General features: G+C 36.2%; 1 protein-coding gene across 1 annotated transcript; it reads left to right on the top strand.

Moving 5' to 3' along the window:
* Positions 1 to 1,836: 1,836 nt before the first annotated feature.
* Positions 1,837 to 24,046, top strand: LOC123564393 (caspase-3-like). Its single transcript, XM_045357940.2, has 7 exons — positions 1,837 to 1,977; positions 8,871 to 8,945; positions 10,084 to 10,141; positions 12,677 to 12,927; positions 14,077 to 14,297; positions 16,069 to 16,210; positions 19,170 to 24,046. The coding sequence occupies exons 2-7, from the start codon at positions 8,912 to 8,914 to the stop codon at positions 19,421 to 19,423; spliced, it is 960 nt and encodes a 319-aa protein (XP_045213875.2). The 5' UTR covers positions 1,837 to 1,977; positions 8,871 to 8,911; the 3' UTR covers positions 19,424 to 24,046.
* Positions 24,047 to 25,758: the final 1,712 nt, after the last annotated feature.

Below are 25,758 nucleotides of genomic sequence, written 5' to 3'. Positions count from 1 at the left end.
GTAAGGTATATTATGGTGTCATCTGCAAACATTCTTGCGTTACATTTGACGGAATCTGGTAAGTCATTGATATATACCAGGAAGAGACATGGCCCAAGAACAGACCCCTGGGGAACTCCAGACAGTACAGGAAGTTCACTGGAAAAATGACCATCAACAGCGACTTTCTGGGAGCGGTTGGACAGGAAAGATTTGACCCATTTGGTAATTTGTGGGTTGACACCAAGGCTTTGTAGTTTATAAATTAGTCTAATGTGATCGACCTTGTCAAACGCCTTGGAGAAGTCCATGACAATAACATCTGTTTGTTGACCCTGTTCAGTGTTATTGTAAAGTTCCTGAGTGAAATTAATGAGCTGAGTCTCACAACTGTGACCTGATCTAAAGCCGTGCTGGAACTGGCTAAGTAGCTTATGCTTGTCAAAATAGGTCATAAGATTGGAAACAACAATGTGTTCAAGGAGTTTGGAAGCAATGCAAGTTAGGGAAATTGGGCGATAGTTACTAGGTTTAGACTTGGGACCTTTTTTAAATACGGGGGCTACGGTGGCTTTTTTCCAATCACTGGGTACTAGGCCAGATTCGAGAGATAACCTGTATATATGGGCAAGTAACAGGAGCAATTTCATGGTGGAGTTCTTTTAGGATGCGTGGGGATAATTCATCAGGTCCTGAGGCTTTATGTGGGATAGGCCATAGAGCAGTTTTTCCACACCTTCAGTGGTGACCTGGATCTTATTCATCATGGAGACTGGGGATGTGAGGACGTTGGAACATATATGCTTCAGACTAAGGGGCTGGGGAGGGGAAAAGACAGATTCAAATTGTTTGTTTAAGATAGTAGCCTTTTGGATGGGGTCTGTGTAGTAAGACCATCTGATTTAAGGGGGCAATGCCGACATTTTCTTTTTTGTTGTGCTTGATGAAGCTGTAAAACTTTTTGTTTTTACCAGGTTGTGAGTCATGGTCAAATATGACACTTTCCATATATGACCAGTATTGGGCTCTTATTTGCTTCTGGATAGAAGACTTAAGGGATTTGAATCTTTGTTGGCGGGCTGAGCAGGGAGATTTGTGTAGTTTCTGGTACAGTTTATCACGCTTATGTATAAGCCTGATAATTTTCGGGGTTAACCATGGCAAGTCGGCACGGGGTTTAGACATTTTAGATGGAATGTGTTTTGACTGGGATTCATTAAGGCAGTCCTTGAAAGAATTCCATGCTACTTCAGGGTCTGAATGGTTTTCGGTGAAAAAGCTAGCACCAAAAGCCTTCATGTCAGATTTTAGCCCTTCCCAATTAGCCTTCGTGTAGAGTTTTATAGGGCGTCTAGGTTGGGTTGGGCGGCCCCTATTAAGATTCAATTCATGAAATATAATATCATGATCCGAGGTGGCTAGACTCGGTAGGGATTTAACCAAGTGAACATGGGATGGATGGTTTGTAAAGAAGAGATCAAGGGTGTTGGATAACCTAGTTGGGATCTTAACTATCATTTATCATTTTGAGATATTTCAATATTCTTATTTACCTTGGGAGAAAATAAAGTTATCTGTCTCTCTGTCTGTCTTGCTAGATATACTGAGCCAAAGTTAGCATTAAAACTGTGAACAACGCCGTTTAGGATAAACGTTTTGTCTACATTTCACTCAGCGTAGCACAATCAACAGAGTGAAAGAAATTGACACTCTCGTCCAATCAGGCAGAGTGTTGCATAAATCTTCCATTTTGATAAATTATCTATAATACGTTATCAAGTAGTTTGATTTGCAAACTGAAGTCACGTGGCATAGGTAACGAAAACGAATTTAGACGGCGTCGCCGAAAAAGGAAGTCTTTAATTGTCGCATATAAATGTGTCGACTTTAAAAGTGAGACCGATTTTAGGCTTATGAAGATTTGATATATGTAAGAAAGCCTCAACGTGACCTTGATCAAGTAAACGACACCACCAACAACAAATAACGAAATTTAAAGTATTTTCTCGCAAATTTTAGACTATTCTGTTTAGTTTTGTACTCTACAGTATTTCATGAACTTATCTGATCTCTGTGTTCCATTGTTTTATTTGGCCAAGTGGTAACCTGCATGTATAAAGGAACCGGTCATATATTCGGATACATTATACTGCTTTTGGCACCACTAAATCCGACTGTTCTTTATTTCATGTAAAATCCACTTACTTAATTATGTTTTTTCAGCCTTTTCTAGCATATCAGATTTTCAGATACTAATATATTTCCATAAAAACTATATTGTTACTTTAGAAAAACAAAAAGAAAAGGAGGTGTTAACTTGTATACTGGTACTGATGATAAATCCGGACAGATGATAAAGTCGAACACCTTGGAAATATTCGTTGCAATCGGTTATTTATAAAATTTAACACAGCATCTAATAGTTTCCACTTACAACACCAACTGGTGTAAACGAAAACAAAATTGGTAAATATTCTGTATAAATAAATGACATATAAATTTGTATAAAAAATTTTTATCCAAAATTACTGGGGAAGAGGGTGTTTTTTGCGCATGCTCACTGTCGAAACATGAAGGCCTGACATTTGTTAACTTTTCATTACTTGATCAGGAATGACTGTTGCAGCTTTTTGGGGAAAGTTTTAATATAATAATACCAAGAAAATTTTGTAAATGAGAAAGGGTTCGAATTTATCATCAGTCAACGTTCATAAAGTCCCCTTTTTACATACCCCTTTCAGGCCCTCACTTCGTGTAGTTTGCTTACTAAATATAAATTTGAATTATGTAAAGTTTTCAGCAAAGGTTAAGCTTTATTTTGATACCGACCATTGATTTCAATTTGCAGAAATAAAAAAGTTACAGGTAAAAAACCTCATTTTCTGTTCGGGCTTATCATCAGTACCAGTATATTAGAAAACTACAGTTAAATTTAAGGCAGCGGCTAGAGAACCGGAAATTATTATCGTTCCCTAGACTGCGAAATTATTCGTCCGGGACCGGTTCTCTAAGCAAAATACCGTGCATAGGCTAGGGAACCGGAATTTTACTTCTATGCATAATGCTGCCGAAATCCACTTTGTTACTTGGTAAGTGCCATGCATATTATTATCTTAATTAATTTTATCATGCCCTTGCATTTATCTGCATTTACTGTCTCCAAAAGTGTACTAGCCGCATATATACCGTGTCTGCCGTATTGGAATGACATAAACTAGTACGAATGAATGCGTGAAAACTACTTTGCAGTTTTTTTATAAATTGTTTTGATTATTAAATATTTGCTTATAATACGTTATGGAATACTACTAGTATTAAATTATTTAAATATAAATATAATATGTTTGTTATTGTGTATTACATGTTTATAGATGAACAAATTAATTTAATTGCCCTTAAAACTTAAAACTTCATACAGAATCTTTGATCACTTTAAATACTTCTTTGTAACACCTCGGCATTTCACGTTCAAAGATATGTAATCAATACTAATTAACAGAAATTACTTAATTTGTTTTAATCGTTTCTTTTATTGTCTTATACCTTTTAAGTTTAAATTTCAAGTTTATTTCGGCTCCAGTGTCAACGATTTCGCATTCATTCGTACTAGTTTATTTTATCATTCCAATATGGCGGACAGTATGCGGCGAGTACACTTCTGGAGACACAGTAAACACAAATAAATAAAAGGGCATAGCTTGCTGAAATGGTAAAAATAATTAACTTATTAAGATAAGAATATGCACATGATACTTACCAAAAGAAACAAAGTGAATTTCGACAGTTTTATGCATAGAAATAAAATTCCGGTTCCCTAGCCTATGCACGGTACTTTGGCTAGAGAACCGGTTCCGGATGAATAAGTTCGCTGTCTAGGGAACCGATGCCTAAATTTAAGGCAGTGGCAAGTGAACCGTCACCGGTGCAGCAGACCCGAGGTCTAGTGCACCGTCACCGGTGCAGCAGACCTGAGGTCTAGTGCACCATCATTTTTGTTATATATAAAATATAGCATTTATGTAAAGTTTAATCAAAAGATATTTTCACCAGTAAAATGCAAGAACATAACTAAAAGAATGAAGTAAGATAAACCTTGACTTACCTGTTAATTTACCGTTTTACCTAAAAGGGCTGATCTCTGTTCTCCGGTAACAGAGGTATCCATCATTTACTTAGCTATTTCCGAATGACATAATGAATTTCATTGATCCTTTTTTTTTTGGATTTTCATGAATACCGTATATCATTATTTTTGTCAATTAATTTTATTCAAGTTGAATATATAAGATTAATTATGTCTCCCCCAGGAGACATATTGTTTTTGCCCTGTCTGTCCGTCCGTCCGTACGTCACACTTCATTTCCGAGCAATAACTGGAGAACCATTTGACCTAGAACCTTCAAACTTCATAGGGTTGTAGGGCTGCTGGAGTAGACGACCCCTATTGTTTTTGGGGTCACTCCATCAAAGGTCAAGGTCACAGGGGCCTGAACATTGAAAACCATTTCCGATCAATAACTAGAGAACCACTTGACCCAGAATGTTGAAACTTCATAGGATAATTGGTCATGAAGAGTAGATGACCCCTATTGATTTTGGGGTCACTCCGTCAAAGGTCAAGGTCACATGGGCCTGAACATTGAAAACCATTTCCGATCAATAACTAGAGAACCACTTGACCCAGAATGTTGAAACTTCATAGGATGATTGGTCATGAAGAGTAGATGACCCCTATTGATTTTGGGGTCACTCCGTCAAAGGTCAAGGTCACAGGGGCCTGAACATTGAAAACCATTTCCAATCAATAACTAGAGAACCACCTGACCCAGAATGTTGAAACATGATAGGGTGATTGGTCATAAAGAGTAGATGACCCTTATTGATTATGGGATCACTCTGTCAAAGGTCAAGGTCACAGGGGCCTGAACATTGAAAATCATTTCCGATCAATAACTAGAGAACCACTTGACCCAGAATGTTGAAACTTCATAGGATGATTGTACATGCAAAGTAGATGACCCCTATTGATTTTGGGGTCACTCCATTAAAGGTCAAGGTCACAGGGGCCCGAACATTGAAAACCATTTCCGGTCAGTAACTTGAGAACCACTTGACCCAGGATGTTGAAACTTAATAGGATGATTGGTAATAAAGAGTAGATGACCCCTAAGATTTTGGGGTCACTCTGTGAAAGGTCAAGGTCACAGGGGCCCGCACATTGAAAACCATTTCCGGTCAGTAACTTGAGAACCATTTGACCCAGAATGATGAAACTTCGTAGGATGATTGGTCATGCAGAGTAGATGAACCCTAACAATTTTAGGGTCACTCTGTGAAAGGTCAAGGCCACAGGGGCCTGAACATGGAAAACCATTTCCAATCAATAACTTGAGAACCTCTCGACCCAGAATGTTGAAACTTCATAGGATGATTGTTCATGCAGAGTAAATGACCCTTATTGTTTTTGGGGTCACTCCGTTAAAGGTCAAGGTCACAGGGGCCTGAACATTGATAACCAGTTCCAATCAATAACTTGAGAACCACTTGACCCAGAATGTTGAAACTTCATAGGATGATTGAACATGCAGAGTAGGTGACCCCTATTGATTTTGGGGTCAGTCTATTAAAGGTCAAGGTCACAGTGGCCTGTTCATGTAGAATCATTTTTTGGAAATAACTTGAGAACCACTTGACCTACAATGTTGAAACTTAACAGGATGATTGGACATGCAGAGTACATGACCCCTATTTATTTTGAGGTCACTTGATCAAAGGTCAGGGTCACTGGAGCCTGAACAGTGACTTGAGAACCACTAGGCCACGAGTGTTGAAATTTAGCGGGATGACTGGACATGCCAAGTAGATGATCCCTATTGCAGCCAACATTCAGTGTCTCTTTGACTTTCGCTCCTGACCCCTATTGACTTCTTGCCTATAGGACTTTGCATTGGGGGAGACATGCGCTTTTTTACAAAAGCATTTTCTAGTTATTGTCTGCATTTGGATATATATGTACGTATATCAAAATTGAAATTCGATCTTAATTTCAGATTTATTATGTCATTGACAATTGACAATTAACTCTTCATGAAACCTGAAATTCGGAAATGTTGACATCTTGCAAGCAAATATTTTATAATGTACATTTATGGTGAAAACTGTTATGATTTCAATATTTGTTATATTATCAATTAAAAAAGCTACATCTTACGAAATCTATGATAAAAACTGTGAAAAACAATAATTTAAAAGATTAAATTAAAACAAAGAAGTATAAAATACACAGAATGGCAACTGGCTGTAATCTCGTGTCAGAGCATGAATCAGCGTTATCTCAGTAAAAACAAACATTGGCGAGCATGGAGTTACAATTTGTACCTTTAAAACTACATTTAAAATACATGTTGGCTTCTAAAACAACATTAGTTTAATGTGAAATAGTCTTAAGACACCAAGTACAGGTTTCTTGTCATCAAAAGAAGCGTGGTCATACGGTGATAATTAATTTACCTTTGAATAATTGTTTTTGCATACAAAATGGAGCGTGGAGAAAGCGTCACTTCCGGTAAACAAGATCTCATTCAGCTGTCACGGGATGTTAGCGAGATTTGCTCTATATGCCTTTCAAGTTGCTGATCTATTTATTTTTATAGTTCTTTGTTAATTTTTATAGTTCTTTGATTTAAATAAAAAATGGAGGTCTACAATGTAGGCTTTGTTGGTAGCTTGTTAAAGTTATTTAATAATTAGCTTGGGCGTGTTTGTCTTTTGTATTGGCAGCTCTGATCATGAGATAGTGAATCTAAAATTAAGTTCGGATTTCAATTTTGATGTATCCAGATACAGACAATACTAATCTTAAATGGACATAAATATACTAGTATGCTATTTATGAAAATTAAAAATTAATTATTTCTTTCAATGAAACTCATTCTGTCATAACTGAACGTTCTTTTTAAGAATCATTCCGCCATAATAAAATTTCTATTAATAGACCATATCTGATAGCGGCACAATATTTTTAATCGGTATATTGGTAAATTAAAAGGTAAGTCAAGGTTTATTTAAATTAGAATCATCTTACTTCATTCTTCTAATAATGATCATACATATAACTGGTGACAATAAGTTATAATTATAATTCAAAGAAAAGCTATATTTTATTTATAACAAAAATGACGGTGCACTAGACCTCAGGTCTGCTGTACCTGTGACGGTGCACTAGACCTCAGGTCTGCTGCACCGGTGACGGTGCACTAGACCTCGGGTCTGCTGCACCGGTGACGGTTCACTAGCCACTGCCTAAATTTAAGGAAGTGTCTAGGGGTATGGATCCAGTCTAGGGGTATGGGATCCATACCTCTACTGGCTAGCGTCCTACAATCGGACACTTTTGGAATATTTTTTAGGATAACTTGAGTTAAAGATATATCTAGTGGTTGAAATTTCACGTGAACAAAGCTAGGTTCTCCCAACTAAAGAGCTAATTTGTTAACTTCTAAATTTAGGTCAAGTACTTTTTTGAGGCCGGAATAAAGGGCCGCCAAATTACGTTGTTTTTTAGGTCAAACAGTACCATGTTTACGAACTGCGAGTTGTCACTTAATTGATTTTTAACTTACGTTCAACATTGAATTAAACTTTATTTTCAACCAAGGGAAAGTATTCGCACAGTGTCTGGGTACGAATTGCCTCTCTTGAATTGTTAATTTGATCGTATCTCTCCCGACTAAATCTTTTAAAATTTCACTTTTCGATCTGGATATTTTGATATGTAAAAGTGTTTTAGGGTGTATTAAAATCATGCACTTATCAATCAAAGCTGTATTTCCCCGGTTCAAGTGTTTACTAAACGTCTCGTCTGCTTACCTTTTATTTTAATGGCGGGACCCTACGGAAATGCTGCACATGCACAACGCGCCACTTCCGACTTTCCCCAACATGTAAACATGCTTCGTGAGTGCAGACGAAATGAAATGTAGCATTTCTTGTAAAATACTCAAATTTAACCGTTGTAACTTCGCTGTGTTGTTGAAAATCAAGCATCCATTTGATGGTAAATAGATAAGCAAGGCTAAAGACCGAAATAAAGCGTTTACGGGACTGTCCGGTTTGGTGGTCATCCAGATTTGGTGGTCGCTAGCCAGTAGAATCAGCAGATAGGGACCTTTCGTTTTTGTGCACAACATTTTTTTGCAAACAACATTTTATTTTCAGCGGAAATACATCGGGTTCTAATTGCACTGAGATTCAGAGGACACCTCAGTCAATTGCTTGTGTTAAGAAAGACACCAGCAGATATTTTCAGTAATATGTTTTAATATAATAGATATGTAAATAAGCATTATTAGAGAGAAATACAATAAAATACAATAGTACATCATCACACAAATACACACAGAATGCCTCTAAATTGCGCAAAATGGCGCGCATGATTTCAAAATTTTATGGTGGAGCATGCCTCCGGACCCCCCTAGCCCCATGCCCTTTTTTGACTGCCCCATGCCTTTTTTCCATCCTGGATACAACACTACATGGATCTAAGATAGATAATACAAGCATTTAATAAATGTATTCTGCCTTTTTTAATATGAAAGGAAAAGTAAACATATTACATGATATTCAAACCATGATGTAAATTTCCATAAATGACACCTTTATTATTCACTGTTAGAGTTTTTTTGTCTTCTCCGGATGTGCGACTGAAAAATAAAAAAAGTAAAGAAATCGGTTGAAAATAATTATATTAGTTGAATGACTTCAGTACAATATAATACAAAACTGCCGTACAAGTTAGGCGCTTCCAAATTTTAAACATGGCCTTTTATAATTTGATGTGTTAAAATATCTTTTTGATCTGTGATTATTCTTATCTTTATATTTCGTTTTAGAAGCCTGCATTTGGATTAGGAACAGTAATACTGATTGATAAATGGAACCTGGGACAGAAGAAATACATGCTGATGGTAAATTTTCTTCACCGTCTAATCGTAGTTGCTAAAGCTGTTTGTGTTGAAATCTTTATTTGTAAGAAACTAGAAAGGAGGAAGCATAGCAAGTTAGCAACTGACCATGGTTTCTTTATGATTAAGATTTCACATCTTAGTGTTTTTACTTCTTTTCAATAAATCAGCCAATTAACTCTCTTTACAGATGTTGTACAGTTTTTACACTCTTTCATATGAATAAGTCAGTGTTGGAAAAACTTGAAAATGTCTTTCAATTGATTGTACTTATGGCTTACCTGAGAATTTACTAGAGGTACATGTATAATAATAATAATATTAAAGATTTCCAAAAGAGCCAAATTTGACGCGTACTTTATGAATAAAATAAGCATAACTTTATTTTGTCTTTGGTTATATTTTGAATAAAACAGGATTTTAACCTGTACAAAGACTAGCTTAGGAAATCATATATTTATCAACTTGAATCATAGTTCACTTAAGCTTTATAATTATGGCCTACAAAATTTGGAATTTTTTTTAATTTGTTATAATTAGAAAAAAATATACATTTTTTTGCTACCAGAATGTTTATCCTGTATAGTGAAATACAGTTTTTTTTAGAAACAAATATACTATTTTGATCAAAATATGTCACTGAATACTTCTGAAGTCAATGATTTTTTAAAAAAGGGAGCATTTTTTGCCATATTTATGTCACATGGGAATGTTTTAGTAGTTAGCACAGTTAAGGACCACAATAATATTTTGAGCATAGGTCCAGCTTCTGTCACAGAATTTATGGTCATTTTTTATGGTGGTTGATAGCAGCGGTGCTCATATTGAAAATTTCAGGTTTCTTGAAAATTTAGTTAAAAACTAAAGGTTTCCCATACCCTGAATGTTAAAAGTATTTTCATTTACGTCAGATATTTTCTTTGATCATGAATAAATTGTAAAATATTTCATGCTGTTTGATAAAACAATACTTCTTGATGAAAGAAAACTTGTTCTTCACTCCATTTTGAGACTTTCAGTTTTTAGGCCATTTTTGGGCAAAAGTGAGCCTTCTCCTTTCATTCTTTGATTTTTATACTTTACAAAAACTTTAAAAATATGATAGTTTGTTGTTAACAACTAACATTTTTCATTACTTCAGATGAGACAGAGTTCCCAGGCTCCAAGACTGTTTCCAGAATAATAAACACTGTAACAAGGTACAGTATTATATGGTATTCTTGCCTTTAGTGACTACTGTAAAATAGGTAATATTCTTGGGGCAGTACAATGTAACTTTTCTGGATTTTATGGTTGAGTTGGTTCACAAATTTAAATCTCAAGGAACAAGTTAAATTCCCATTCATTTTCAACTGTCCGTCCGTTCGTCACAATGTCCGTTCGTCACAAGGTTAACTTTTTGCATGAAGACACTTTACTCGTGAACCACTGCACCCAGGACCATGAGGACCTTCAAACTTCACATGCTGATAGTACTTATTAGTGATGTCCCAATTGTCGCCGATGTCCGATTAATCATCGCCAAAGTTTCGATGTCAGCGACATCGATTCTGACCAAAAAGAATCGATTCTACTCGCTGATTTGTTAAAAAATCAAAATCCCGCTTCAGGACTTTTTCAGATACTTCTCGCTATTTGTAGCTTAAGTTTTTGCTCTTTTATAATCCTAGTGTTAGTATTTCAAAATAACTGCTCTTTAAATTAGAGAACGCTGTCAGGCCAGCTGTCATGATCGTAACAATAATAAAAACTTTGTTGCCCTGTCAGTAAAATATCAGTTGCCTTGAAATATTTTGGGTTCTGCATGAAGCCTGAGTGCCGAGTGTTGGCTTCTTTTAAGGAAAATCCTCATACTACTGGAGTTGTTTGCAAAATATACTTTAAAGCGTGCAGTAATAAAAGTACCCTATCCACTTTTTTCTCATTGGAGATAATTTTCAGGTTTTATTTGACAAGCTTTTATTATTCCTTCAATACAAAATTGTGGATTGACTTCTAAAAAGATAATAAACTACTTCCAAACCTGCCAGCAATGTCCCCAGCACAAATAATTCATGTCAACTTTGGCAGTTAATTTGAAAAACATATTTTTTGAGTTAAGGACTGCCTTTAGAGTGAAATAAAAAAAATCCCATCAAGATCTAACCAGCAGATAGGTTAGCAGCAAGTTAAATATTCGAATAACTGGACCATAATTGCCCAACAGTTGCTAAAGGCTGTACAGGTCAGCAGCTGTGTCAAAGAATTCTTCATAAAAAGTAATAAAAATAGTCATACAATAATCTGAAAGTCCTTAGGGAGGTTTTATCTTGCTACCTTATTGCCACATTAAAAAAAGTCTGTATTGATCTTCCGGTTCTGATTCTTTCGATTAATCGAATCGGAGAGAGATCAGAATCGGACCGATTAATCGATTCTGCTTAAGCTGCCCGATTCTCATCACTAGTACTTATTGAGTACACGACCCCTACTGACTTTGGGGTCACCAGGTCAAGGTCACCAGGTCAAAGGTCAAGGCGATGCGGGGGCATTTGTCACCATTAGTGACAGCTCTTGTTATATGCTTAAAAGTTGAAATCCGCAAATACATGTCCCCATGAAATAGCAATATTGGCAAAGACCAGGAAGTTTTGTGCCCATTAAATTAAATGATCTCCCAGTATTTACTTCATTAAGGTATTATCTTATGATCTTCTTGATATGTATTTACACCACAGCATGGTAAAAAAGCTTATTTGTACATATTCTTGCTTAGTATAATGATGGAAGACTAGTACGATACAGACCCGCCCGCTTAGCTCAGTAGGTAGAGCGTCGGTCTACGAATCGGGGGGTTGCGAGTTTGATCCTCGGGCGGGGTGTGTGTTCTCCGTGACTATTTGATAAATGACATTGTGTCTGAAATCATTAGTCCTCCACCTCTGATTCTTGTGGGGAAGTTGGCAGTTACTTGCGGAGAACAGGTTTGTACTGGTACAGAAACCAGGAACACTGGTTAGGCTAACTGCCCGCCGTTACATGACTGAAATACTGTTAAAAAACGGCGTTAAACCCAAAAAACAAAAACAAATAGTACGATACATGTAGGATGAATGGAGAAACGACCACAAAACCTTTACTTACAGAGTCAAACCTGTGACGAGAAAGCATTTTGACCACTAGCTTTAAATTTAGGTATACAGTCAGACTTTTCCATAGCATTCACCTGTATTAATCAGGCACCTGCCTTAAGTAGCTTGTCAGCTAACTTATTGATAGTTTGTCCTGATTTCAATCTGTTTTAAGCAGCCATCTGCCTGAAGCAGCCTCAGTTCCTTGGCTTGCAGGTTAATACAGGTTTGACAGTAGTAAGTAGTTAATCTTTGATTGAAAACCATCTGCAGAAAGTGAAGGTCATGTTTCTGTCTCTTCACAGCATGACCTTTGTCATAGGTTTGATTGTTTAAAATAGGCAAATTATTTGACATCTTGAAAGTTTTAAGGTAAATTGAAAATGAATATTCAGTCATACTAAAGATTTACTACTGTAAAACTTTCTTATAACTATCACTGTTTTCTTTTCAATTTAACCATAAATAGTGCAACTTAAACTGGGTTTTGCTACCACTTGTCAACAATGACCACTTTTTCCTTTTCCTAGGCTGGTCTGTAAAGACAGGTTTCACTGTGTTAGGTGGGAATTGTCAAATTTTATTCCGCATAGAATTGTCTTAACTGGACTTTACCAATTTCAGATCATTTCAACATTTTTGGAGCTCGGAACTTGAACCTCCAGTGTGGGACGAGGCAGACGAGTATGACTTCACACATCCATGTCGAGGAACTATGATTATCTTTAACAATGAACATTTCAAGGGTCATTCATCACGTCCGGGATCTAGTGTAGATGCTGAGAACCTCTATCAAACCTTCACTAAGCTTGGATTCAATGTCTCCTGTCATCATAATCAAACTCGAGATCAGATGATAAATGTTCTCAAAAAAGGTTTGTAGAAATACTTAATATTAAAACACTGATAAGCCAAAATCCCAAGTGGATGAACAAAATGCTAGAGTTAGCTAGGGTTTTGATTTGTTTGTTTGTTTTGGGTTTAATGCAGTTTTTGAACAGTATTTCAGTTATGTAACAACAGGCAGTTAACCTTACTATGGTTCCTGGATTCTGTACCAGTTCAAACCTGTTGTCCGCAAGTAGCTGCCAACTTCCCCACATGAAACAGAGGGGGAGGATGAATGATTTCAGACACAATGTCTTTTATCAAATCATCACAGAGAACTTATGGTTCCTCCCTCTCTCCCCCCCCCCCCCCCCCCCCCCCCCCCCCGTGAGGATCAAACTAATGACCCTGCAATCTGTAGATCCCACCATCACCACCACCACCACCCCCCCCCCCCCCCCCCCCCCCCCTCCCAGGATCAAACTAATGACCTCGCGATCCGTAGATCAGTGCTGTCCTTATTGAGCTAAGTGGGCGGGTTCTAGGGTTTTGAGCAATCCAGACAAAAATATATAAGGGAAGTCGCCATGGACCACAAGAATTGTTTGAGTCAGCCCTGGTGCTTGAGCTGACGGCGCTGAAGTTAGTGTGGTTTCACTGCTTGTAGATATTGCAATTTTTGTTTTATGTATATATTATATACCTTAACATAATGTCACATTTTTTGTTTGAAACATGTATTATGATAGTTGTTATTTCACATTATTTGAAGCTTAACGACTTTGAATCAATTGACCCTTGCTAATTAGGTTTTGAAATTCTACTTGGAGTGTAAAATTCTTTTATAGGACAGGTTTTATCCAGATGTCTTTTGGAAAGTTGTCATATGACTTAAATTGTGTTATTTAACTGGCTTGTGGAATGCTGGTTATTCCATCTAGGTGCTTGCACTTATCTGGGAAAAAAAAGCCAAAAGGGGCACCTGTGGCTTTTTAACACCACTAAAACTGCCATGTCTCCAAATGACCTCAGTTGTGCCAGTATGACTTATAACCCAACAAAAGAGTTGTCTAGGTGTAGGAAATGATAATAGATCTTGATTGCTATTGAACTGCAGTTTAGTTACACACAATTTTGACATTTCTTACAAGGTGTAACACATGAAAACTAATTTTTACCTTTTCTAAACTTTTCAGCATCTAAAAGTGATCACAGTAATTCTGATTGTTTCGTATGTGCCATTCTCTCTCACGGTGATGAAGTCCATGTTGTGGATGACAACAATCCTGGTCGACATGTTAGAGAAGATTTAGTCTATGCCACTGACCAGATAGTACTAACTAGAGAGCTTGTCAATTTGTTCAGGGACAAGAAATGTAAATCACTTGCAGGAAAACCTAAACTTTTCTTCATGCAGGTATAAATATGTGCAAGCTTGATCACAAAAAGATTAAAAAGGCTTTAAATTTTAAGATTGATTTTACTTTAAATGCACTTATATACTTGTACACAATGGTCAGAAAGTTTGATATGTAGAGCCCAAAGATTCTCAGTTATGAGTGTACAAGTTTTGATTTCAGATGAATGCAAAGTCAGAACACAACTGAAATCCAGAACATTTTACTTCCATGAGCATGAAGTGCTAAGGGTGAGCTATTGTGAACACTCACTGCCTGTGTTAAATTGCAGTTCATTTTCTGATAGAAATACAGTTCCAGATTTTGATATAAAATAACTTTAAACTCAAAAATCATTAAGTTGTGTTGATTCAATATTGATCTTTACCATTCACATTCACTGAATGTGTTTTTGTTTGGAGAATTTGAATGATACTTTTTTGGATTGGTTTTTGTGAAAACATTTATTGTCATATTATATAAGCAGTCTCCCTAAAAGGAGTTTATTGATAATACAGTGGAACCTGTCTAATCCGAACATGCTCAGACCAGAAAAAAAGTTCGGATTAGAAGGGTTTTCGGATTAGAAAGGTTTCTATTTTAGAATGAAAAATTATTCTATTTGTTACACATGATATGTAAAATCTTTTTGTGTACAGAGTAATAAAAATAATCAAATTATAAGCAGCATGTAGATTGCTTTAGTGTAATGTAGATTTCATGTTAATTCAACTTCTCAATATCACTTGTAAACATTTTACCACTCCTACATTCCCAGAAAGTAGCTAAAAGGAGAATATTTTACTTGTCTGGTTATTGTAATGATCCAATTTAGTACCACTTTCAGTGAATAAATTTGCTGCTTTAAAATGAACAAATCGCGCACAAAAAATTGAGGAAGGTACATATTAATAAGGATTTATTACATTGGCAGTACTTATTGCACGTTTGTCAATCTTACAAATTTCTGTTCAAACAAACTACTTGAACTTGCTTCTTTCACACCTGTGCTTATTGCATGGATCTACAAAGCAAAAATTTTACATGACTTTTGATTTCCAGTGTTGGAGCCTATTGTTGTTGACACCTGTATAAAGAGTAATAGTTACAATTGTAAACAGTCTGAAAAATGTCAAAAGTGATCAAGATTTACATCAGAGACATTGTCCAAGGTTCGGATTAGAAGGGTAGATTTTAATGTAATTAGATATAAAAATCACAAAAGTTTGTTCGGTATTCGGAGTAGAGAGGTTTCGGATTATAATGGTATTTTTACAATAGAGAATTAATAAGAAAAAATGGGACCAAATAATTCATTCAGTTTTGAGAGGTTTTCGGATTAGAGGGGTTCGGATTAGGGAGGTTCCACTGTATACCAATTTTGAGTAAAACAGCAGCATATCATTGATTAATACAGGAGATATGCTAATTACTCAGCTATACTTGTCTATATGTTGTAGTCTTGTTCAAGGGAATGTTTGTAATAAATCTTTTCATGTATATTTGTATTCTTTTACCTTGATTTCATAAACATATCAAGCTTTGGTGTTGTTTTAGCAGATAGGCAAATAGAAACATGTTTTTGGAAACATTGCCTCTTAGATAACAATGTATTATATGTATTATATGTATCATAACATTGTTATATCATAATATATTGCAATGCAAAATTTCTTTTAATAAGTAACCATAGAACTTTACTCTTACAAAGAAGTTTTTTTTTCATCAGACATAGATGTACAATGTCGTGTACATGATGCTTGAATATAATTTTTCCTTGTTTTCTTGCAGGCATGCCGAGGGTCAACTCTAGATTCTGGTGTAGATTTGAATGTACTGGTAGATGAAGTAGATGCATGTCTAGCTGATACAGTTGAAGTCACACCATGTCCTATATACAAGGACTTCCTTATGATGTACGCCACACCTCCAGGTATAAAAGCTGAACTGTGTGCTTAAATAATAAGGGTTTTCTTCACACTTGTTAGCTCGACTATTCGAAGAATGGGGGAGCTATCCTACTCGCCCCGGCGTCAGCGTTAGCGTTAGCGTGAGCGTCACACAAATGTTAAAGTTTGTGTACCACCCCAAATATTTTCAAAGTCCATTTAGATATTGCTTTGATATTTTGCATACTTGTTTACCATCATGACCCCAGTCTGTAAAAAGGAGGAGGCAACTCTATCAAGCATTTTGACTGAATTATGGCCCCTTTTCGACTTAGAATATGCTTATTGTAATATTAAAGTTTGCATACCACCCCAAATATTTTCAAAGTCCATGGAGATATTGCTTTCATATTTTGCATACTTGTTTACCATCATGACTCCAGTCTGAAAAAAGGAGGAGGCAACTCTATCAAGCATTTTGACTGAATTATGGCCCCTTTTCGACTTAGAATATGCTGATTGTAATGTTAAAGTTTTACTCATAGCTTATATTATACTATCAAGCACTGAGAATAGTCGAGCACGCTGTCAACTGACAGCTCTTGTTTTTTTTTAAATCATGAAGTAGATTTTGTAACTTCCAACCTTTGTAAATTATTTTAAAGAAATAATGTATGAGAGAACGGAATAATTTCATGAAGGAGTAGCCCCAGCACATTATACCTGTAGTGTATAACCAATTTATATTGCTGAGATATGTTAAAACACGGTTCTAGTAGATATTATTTCTATTCTAATATATCTTTTTTGTAAGTCAGTGGCTAGAGAACTGGAATCAGTTCCCTAGACAGTGAACTTACTTGTCCAGAACCGGTTCTCTAGCCAAAGTACCGTGCATAGGCTAGGGTACCGGAATTTTGTTTCTATGCATAAAGCTGCCAAAATTCCATTTGTTTCTTTTGGTAAGTATCATGCATGTTATTAATTTAATTAATTTTACCATTTCAGCAAGCCATGCCCTTGAATTTATCTGCGTTTACTGTGTCTCCAAAAGCCGCATACTGTCAGCCATATTGGAATGATATAAACTAGTACGAAATTGTCGGCATCGGAGCAAGCCGAAATAAACTTACAATAATAAAAGTAATTTTAAGTAATTTCTGTTAATTAGCATTGATCACATGTTGTTTTTTTTCAATTTGCTAATCACTTGCAAACTTTAATCCATTAAAAAAAACTGATGAGTGTGAAATATACAAAACAATACAATTTTACATTTAGATCATTTAAACATAGCACATGATTAAAGCAAATAACATTTAGAAACGGCAAAGTAGTTTTCACGTATTCATTCATACTACTTTATATCATTCCAATATGGCAGACAGTATGCGGTGAGTACACTTTTGAAGACACAGTAAACGTAGATTAATGCAAGGGCATGGTAAAATTTATTAGGATAATAATATGCATTATACTTACCAAAAGAAACAAAGTGAATTTCGACAGCTTTATGCATAGATTCCGGTTCCCTAGCCAATGCACGGTACTTTGGCTAGGAAACCGATTCCAGTTCTCAAGCCACTGCTGTTTTTGTAAACAAAGTAGATGAAATAAGCAGGCGCCAGTTCTATTTCATGGCATATGTATGGCACCAAATGTAGTAGGCAGACGTGACTACAATGCGTAACTGCATTTTAACAGTGTTAAATAGGATATGTAACACATCCTGTGGAATAACATAGGAGTGCATAAAGGTCTGATGATTTGAATTTCGTACCTTGTAACCTATACAGTGTGTGCGAATTAAATGTAACACCATTCTGTTTCATCATTTTTGTTCAGAATCGTTTTTATATATTAAGTAGGAGACAAATATAGTAGCACTCTGTTTGGTGCCAAATAATACATCGGCTTAAGGTCAGATTTCTGTATTTTAATGGAAGTGTGCACACATTTTTTATGCCCCCAAAGGGAGGCATATTAGTTTTCAACTGTCCGTTCGTTAGTCACAACGTTAACTTTTTGCATGAAGGCACTTTACTCGCAAACCACTGCACCCAGGACTTCAAACTTCACATGCTGATAGTACTTATTGAGTACACGACCCCTACTGACTTTGGGGTCACCAGGTCAAAGGTCAAGGTCACAGGGGCCAACGTTAACTTTTTGCATGAAGGCACTTTACTCACGAACCACTGCACCAAGGACCTTCAAACTTCACTTGCTGATAGTACTCATTGAGTACACTACCCCTACTGACTTTGGGGTCACCAGGTCAAAGGTCTAGGTCACAGGGGCCAATGTTAACTTTTTGCATGAAGGCACTTTACTTGCGAACCACTGCACCCAGGACCTTCAAACTTCACATGCTGATAGTACTCATCGAGTACACGACCCCTACTGACTTTGGGGTCACCAGGTCAAAGGTCAAGGTCACAGGGGCAAAGGTTAACTTCTTGCATGAAGGCACTTACTCGCGAACCACTGCACCCAGGACCTTCAAACTTCACATGCTGATAGTACTCATTAAGTACACGACCCCTACTGACTTTGGGGTCACCAGGTCAAAGGTCAAGGTCACAGGGGCCAATGTTAACTTTTTGCATGAAGGCATTTTACTCGCAAACCACTGCACCTAGGACCTTCAATCTTTACATGCTGATAGTACTTATTGAGTACACGACCCCTACTAACTTTGGGGTAACCAGGTCAAGGTCACAGGGGCCAATGTTAACTTTTTGCATGAAGGCACTTTACTTGCGAACCACTGCACCCAGGACCTTCAAACTTAACATGCTAATAGTACTTATTGAGTACACGACCCCTTTTGACTTTGGGGTCACCACGTCAAAGGTCAAGGTCAAGGGGCTGCGGGGGCATTTGTCACCATTAGTGACAGCTCTTGTTTTATATTTGAATGAAAAATATAATTTCAACTTAATAATATATACATTTGCCCTTGTTTTAGCATGAATTTGTACATGTGCTTTTATATTACAGGTTACTATGCATTCCGTCGTCCGGACACTGGTTCCTGGTTCGTTAGAGCTCTTTGTGAGGTTCTGTCACAACCAAATGCAGGGAACCGTACTCTGAATCAACTTCTTACATCTGTGATCAAACTTTTCAGCCAGCAATACCAGTCAAAATCTGCCAATCTAAAAATCTCAGGAAAGAAACAAACTCCATGTTTTATGTCAATGCTGGTGAAAGATTTATACTTCAAACCTAAGGAAGGTTCAACACCTGTGTAATTATTGATATTGATATGTTATTGTTGTTTAAGGGGATAACAGTTATGTTTATTTTGTCTTTTAAGGTCTCTAGTCATCCAAAGCAGTGAAAAAAATCAAATTCCACTCTAAAATGGGAAAGTTACCAGTATGAATATTTTATTGTATATAAGAATGGCCGCCATTTTGTGTTCCTTAGAATGTACAGCAAAATGATTGAACGTATACCTTAAACTAAAAACTATAGTAAAGAGCTTTTACTTAATAATATATATAAGCATTGTCTTATTGATATCGTAAATACTAAAATGGCTGCCTTCGTGGTTCGTCATTTTATTAAATTTCAAATTGCCATTTCTTTTTGAAAGCGCAGTCTGATTTTGGCAATTCTTTTGTTGTTTTGAATAGTTGAACAATGCTCTTGGTGCTGGCATCACATTCATGAAATTTAGGAAAAACGAAAAATCTTTCAAAATACATCTTAATCTAATGTACATAATTTTTATGCCTCAAAAATTTTGGGATGAAGGGCACTTAGACACAAAGTATAAAATATTAAATCACAATTTAAAATTTACTTTATATTATTTTGTCACACTAGAGTTCTTGACTGGCCGTTCAAGTACCTGCATTACTTCACCACATAATTAGTGACATTAGTTCCCATAGAGTTGTATGAAATAATGCGTCTTTAGCGCTTTTTTTTTGAACTTTGGAAGGTCTTGCAGTCTGTTATAACAGATGGGAAGGCATTCCATAACCTCCCAGCTGCTGTATGAAAGCTCTCACAGTATCGCACTGTCTGATATTTGGGCACCACTATGTTAATGAATTATTTTGGGATCTCAGATTTCTGGATGGCATATATATTTCTAACATGTTTGCTACATAAGCTGGTGATTTATCATTGAATGCCTTTTATGTATGTATTTGAATTTTGTATTCTACTCTGCACTGCACCGGAAGCCAGTGGAGTTCACGCAGCACAGGTGTTACATCATATGATTGTATCTGGATGTTCTGGTATAGCATGTGAAGTTGTGTACCTGGTGTTCTGTTTATGATTTCACTCTGCCAGACCAGAGTTATGGTCCTTGACTTAGTGCAAAATACACAGTAAGTACTTAAAAGTTTGTATTGCATAAACCTAAAAAAACATTTCACCAAGAGCAATGAAACCATGCATTATTATTCATCATCTGAATTTGTGTACTGGAGTTTTATTTTGATTTCACCTCGCAAGACCATATTTATGGCCCTAGTAAAAATTATGCATCTCAAAATGAACATGACCTTAGTTACAAAACTTTAATAGATTGTTATATAGCATGTTAAGTTGCGCACCTGGTGTTCTTGTTGGGGTTTCATTCAGCTAGGCCAGTTGTAGTCCTTAACTTAGTGAAAAATACACATAAAGTGCTGAAAGGTGTGTCACCTAGAGTCTTGAAACACGTCTACTTTTTTTTTCAGTTGTGTCATTGAGGTAAATTGTGAAAGATAATTTTGATCTTACATCTTTTTATGCCCCCGAAGGGAGGCATATTAGTTTTCAACTGTCCGTCCGTTATTTCGTTAGATCGTTCGTCACAGTGTAACTTTTTGCATGAAGGCACTTTACTCGCGAACCACTGCACCCAGGACCTTCAGACTTCACATGCTGATAATACTTATTGAGTACACGACCCCTACTGACATTGGGGTGACCAGGTCAAAGGTCAAGGTCACCAGGTCAAAGGTCAAGGCGCTGCGGGGGCATTTGTCACCATTAGTGACAGCTCTTGTTATTTCATGTCTTTAGAATGGTTTTAACAACATTTTACACTTTTTCCATGTAACGTCTAGTGAAAAATAATCAGCGCAATAAGCATGGTGTCATTTAATCCTTGCTCTTGGAATAAAGGAGATTTTGTTACATTTCCTTACAGAAATATTTCATTTCAGAAATGTATCTGTTCAATACCTTTTTCAATTTGTCGGTCAAGTAAAAGTCAGTCATATAAACTTGATCAATCAGCATTAGTGCCAGTAGTGTCAACACAAACAACAAAATGGTGCTTAAGTAGAGAATATACTGTACTTAAGTTCCGTGGCATATAGGATTTACTTTGACTATAGACATACACATTACCTACAGACAGATAACCTTTGGGTAGAAGATTTTTCACACTCCAGAATTATGTGAAACAAAGGCTTCTACATAATCTTTGTTGATAATTGTAACGTTTCACTTTCGTATGAAGATATGCATTTAAAGAAATCATAACGTATCTCTTCCGAAATAGCTACTTCTTTGGATCTGTCTCACGAGGTTTGATGGATTAATTTACATCTTGCTCATAGAATACTTGTGTATTTCACATTTACTTACATAGCACCTATTTCAAAAATTACTTCCATCCAGTATCGAAGCTAAATATTGTAGAAACAGAACTTTTTCCTGGAAACTATTACTGCTCTATTGTAATGTAATAATACCAGATTATCTACCTTTATTCACAGCATTTTATAGTCTTGTATCTTTTCTATAGAAAAAAGAACTGATTGAGCCAATTTATGTTAATTTATTTAAAGAAAAGGAATTTTTTTATACGCCCGAATGGAATATTATGTTATACACCAGGTGTCTGTCTGTCCGTTGAAGGATTTCTAAGAAACTTGACACAAATGTTCACCACATCGGGACAACATGCAGAGCGTATGTTCTGGATGGCTCCCTTCAAAGTCTAGGTCATACTTAGGGGTTAAATGTCATATGAGTGTGTTTAGTGTCCGCTGTGTAACTCTTGACCCACTTGAAGGATTTCAAAGAAACTTGACATAAATGTTCACCACATCTAGATGATGTGCAGAGCGCATGTTCTGGATTGCTCGCTTCAAGGTCAAGGTCACACTGAGGGGTCACTAGTCATAAGAGTGTGTTTCTTGTCCGCTCTGTAACTCTTGAACTGCTTGGAGGATTGTAAAGAAACTTAGCACGAGTTGACATGCAGAGCGCATGTTATGAATGGCTAGCTACAAGGTCAAGGTCACACTTAGGGGTCAAAGGTCATACCTTCGGGCATATATTGCTCAACATTGCGGTTCTCTTGTTATGTTATCTTTTTTTTTTTTTCTTTTAATTAAAAGTGTTGTCTGCAGTAACAACAGTGGACATCTGAATAATGAGGTGCGATTATACATATAGTTTTACCAGTGTTGAAGTAAATAGTTATTGTTAATAGAGAAATATATGCAGCACATTCTGTTCTGTTTGGAAGATTTAACGGTTAACCTATTATTAAAATCATCCCTAATTTATACCTAACGTTAAGTTTTTGGTATCAACTTGATTTCACTATATTTGAACATAAATTAGTTTAAGTGATGTGCTAATGTGGAATGTTGACTAAATAGACATTAATTTTTAACTGTAAATCTTGGTATATATTTCGGTTTTTAAGCTACTGTAAAATACTTGAAATTCATGCAAACTTCATGAAATGTTGAATTTGCCATGTGAAAAATGAAAGGTGATATGCATTTGGATATACGATGCACATGTATACGCTGATTATGATCTTTTCAACTTTTTCCCCAATAATTTTGAAGAAGGATGGAACTGTAAGCTAAAATAAAGTTCTCATGAATAAAAAGTATTTTACGATATCAAGATATTGGAGTTATCATTGTTTATGAATTCTGTGATTTGCATTTAAAGGGAACAATATTTTGTTTTTGATGTTGTAATCTCACCTAAGAAGTTTATATTTTTACTTACGCCTATGATATTATTACAAATTTGTGTATTGTTTACCTGTATGATTTGTATTATTTTTATTGTAACAATTTTTAAACATATCTGCCAATGTCTTCCCATCGTTTTACTTATCAAGCATTGATGGCTCGAGTACCAAGAGCTGACTTGAGCAGTTCATGTAGTCCGTGGACCTTGTCCTTATATAATGTTCCGAGGATAACTTGAACCCTTTGCTCAGCCTCTTGTGACTTTGAGTGATCAGTGTTACACTGTGCATTATATTGTTTACATTATTTTTTTTGACACCACTAGCTACCATGTTTAGAAGCTGCATTTTCTTTGATACTATGCCTTTCATTTAAAAAAGACTATTTAGATTTATCTCACTGATTGCATGAATTTTTTTCTACTACAGAAACCTCAGGCTCAATAATTAATAGAGATGACTTGGAATCAAGCGTTCCTCTTTAGTGGGCATATATTTATAAATGTTTAGTATACTAGAGCTTTGATAAGTACTGGGCGCCAGTAAATCAAATCCAGTTTGTTAGGAACTAATGGGAAAGTACCCATAGCCTGACATGATAAGTAATTCATTATGAAATTCATGAAAGTAAATAACTTCAATGCAAATATAATACACGACCATGATTTCTCATATGACACCAGTACTGGGTTTTCCAGCAAGCGGACTCGATAAATAAATTAGTATAAACTAAAAAAATTCAAATCATTTTTCAGAAGTAATACCTTCTTTTTTATAAAATTTGTTTGCAACTGTAGACTAGTTTAGGAGAAGGATATGGTGAATTCACTTAATATTGCATTCATAAAAGTTGTTATTTAAGAAAAAATGGCTATTTCATGTGAACATGAATTCATGGATTTCAAAATTTAAGTTAATTGGGATTTTTAGCTCACCTGTCACAAAGTGACAAGGTGAGCTTTTGTGATCGTGCGGTGTCCGTCGTCCGTCGTCCGTCCGTGCGTGCGTGCGTCCGTCCGTCCGTAAACTTTTGCTTGTGACCACTCTAGAGGTCACATTTTTCATGGGATCTTTATGAAAGTTGGTCAGAATGTTCATCTTGATGATATCTAGGTCAAGTTCGAAACTGGGTCATGTGCCGTCAAAAACTAGGTCAGTAGGTCTAAAAATAGAAAAACCTTGTGACCTCTCTAGAGGTCATATATTTCACAAGATCTTCATGAAAATTGGTCAGAATGTTCACCTTCATGATATCTAGGTCAAGTTCGTAACTTGGTCACGTGCGGTCAAAAACTAGGTCAGTAGGTCTAAAAATAGAAAAACCTTGTGACCTCTCTAGAGGCCATATATTTCACAAGATCTTCATGAAAATTGGTCAGAACGTTCACCTTGATGATATCTAGGTCAAGTTTGAAACTGGGTCACGTGCCTTCAAAAACTAGGTCAGTAGGTCAAATAATAGAAAAACCTTGTGACCTCTCTAGAGGCCGTATTTTTCATGGGATCTGTATGAAAGTTGGTCTGAATGTTCATCTTGATGATATCTAGGTCAGGTTCGAAACTGGGTCACGTGCGATCAAAAACTAGGTCAGTAGGTCTAAAAAAAGAAAAACGTTGTGACCTCTCTAGAGGCCATATATTTCATGGGACCTTCATGAAAATTGGTCAGAATGTTCACCTTGATGATATCTAGGGCAAGTTTGAAAGTGGGTCACATGCCATCAAAAACTAGGTCAGTAGGTCAAATAATAGAAAAACCTTGTGACCTCTCTAGAGGCCATATTTTTCATGGGATCGGTATGAAAATTGGTCTGAATGTTCATCTTGATGATATATAGGTCAAGTTCGAAAGTGGGTCACGTGCCATCAAAAAGTAGGTCAGTAGGTCAAATAATGAAAAAATGTTGTGACCTGTCTAGAGGCCATATTTTTCATGGGATCTGTATGAAAATTGGTCTGAATGTTTATCTTGATGATATCTAGGTCAAGTTTGAAACTGGGTCAACTGCGATCAAAAACTAGGTCAGTAGGTCTTGAAATAGAAAAACCTTGTGACCTCTCTAGAGGCCATACCCTTGAATGGATCTTCATGAAAATTGGTCAGAATGTTCACCTTGATGATATCTAGGTCAGGTTTGAAACTGGGTCACGTGCCTTAAAAAACTAGGTCAATAGCTCAAATAATAGAAAAACCTTGTGACCTCTCTAGAGACCATATTTTTTAATGGATCTTCATGAAAATTGGTCAGAATTTTTGTCTTGATAATATCTAGGTCAAGTTCAAAACTGGGTCACATGAGCTCAAAAACTAGGTCACTATGTCAAAGAATAGAAAAAACGACGTCATACTCAAAAGTGGGTTATGTGGGAAGAGGTGAGCGATTCAGGACCATCATGGTCCTCTTGTTTGTTTATGTTGGGATTAAATGTCGCTGACTGACCAGTCTACTAAATCCACAAAAATTAAACCCTGTCAAAGTTAATAAGATGAATATCATTAAATATTAACACACTACAGCTACACTTCTATTCAAGCGCTATATGTTGATAGTAATGACAGAAGGCATGAGGCAAGTATGAAATTATTTATTTTTAGTCCTCAAGCATCCTTGGGAGGTAGTTTATCACCCAGTG

Source organism: Mercenaria mercenaria, chromosome 2 (assembly GCF_021730395.1).
Source record: "Mercenaria mercenaria strain notata chromosome 2, MADL_Memer_1, whole genome shotgun sequence".
NCBI lineage: Eukaryota > Metazoa > Mollusca > Bivalvia > Venerida > Veneridae > Mercenaria > Mercenaria mercenaria.
This window is presented reverse-complemented; position numbering and strand designations above follow the sequence as displayed.

What these genes read in the sequence shown, in the direction of transcription:
- LOC123564393 (XM_045357940.2), top strand. Translation starts at nt 8,912, where the DNA reads ATGGAACCTGGGACAGAAGAAATACATGCTGATG. An exon ending in AGAAGAAATACATGCTGATG is followed by an intron (nt 8,946 to 10,083) that starts GTAAATTTTCTT and finishes TCATTACTTCAG; the next exon opens with ATGAGACAGAGTTCCCAGGC. An exon ending in GATGTACGCCACACCTCCAG is followed by an intron (nt 16,211 to 19,169) that starts GTATAAAAGCTG and finishes TTTATATTACAG; the next exon opens with GTTACTATGCATTCCGTCGT.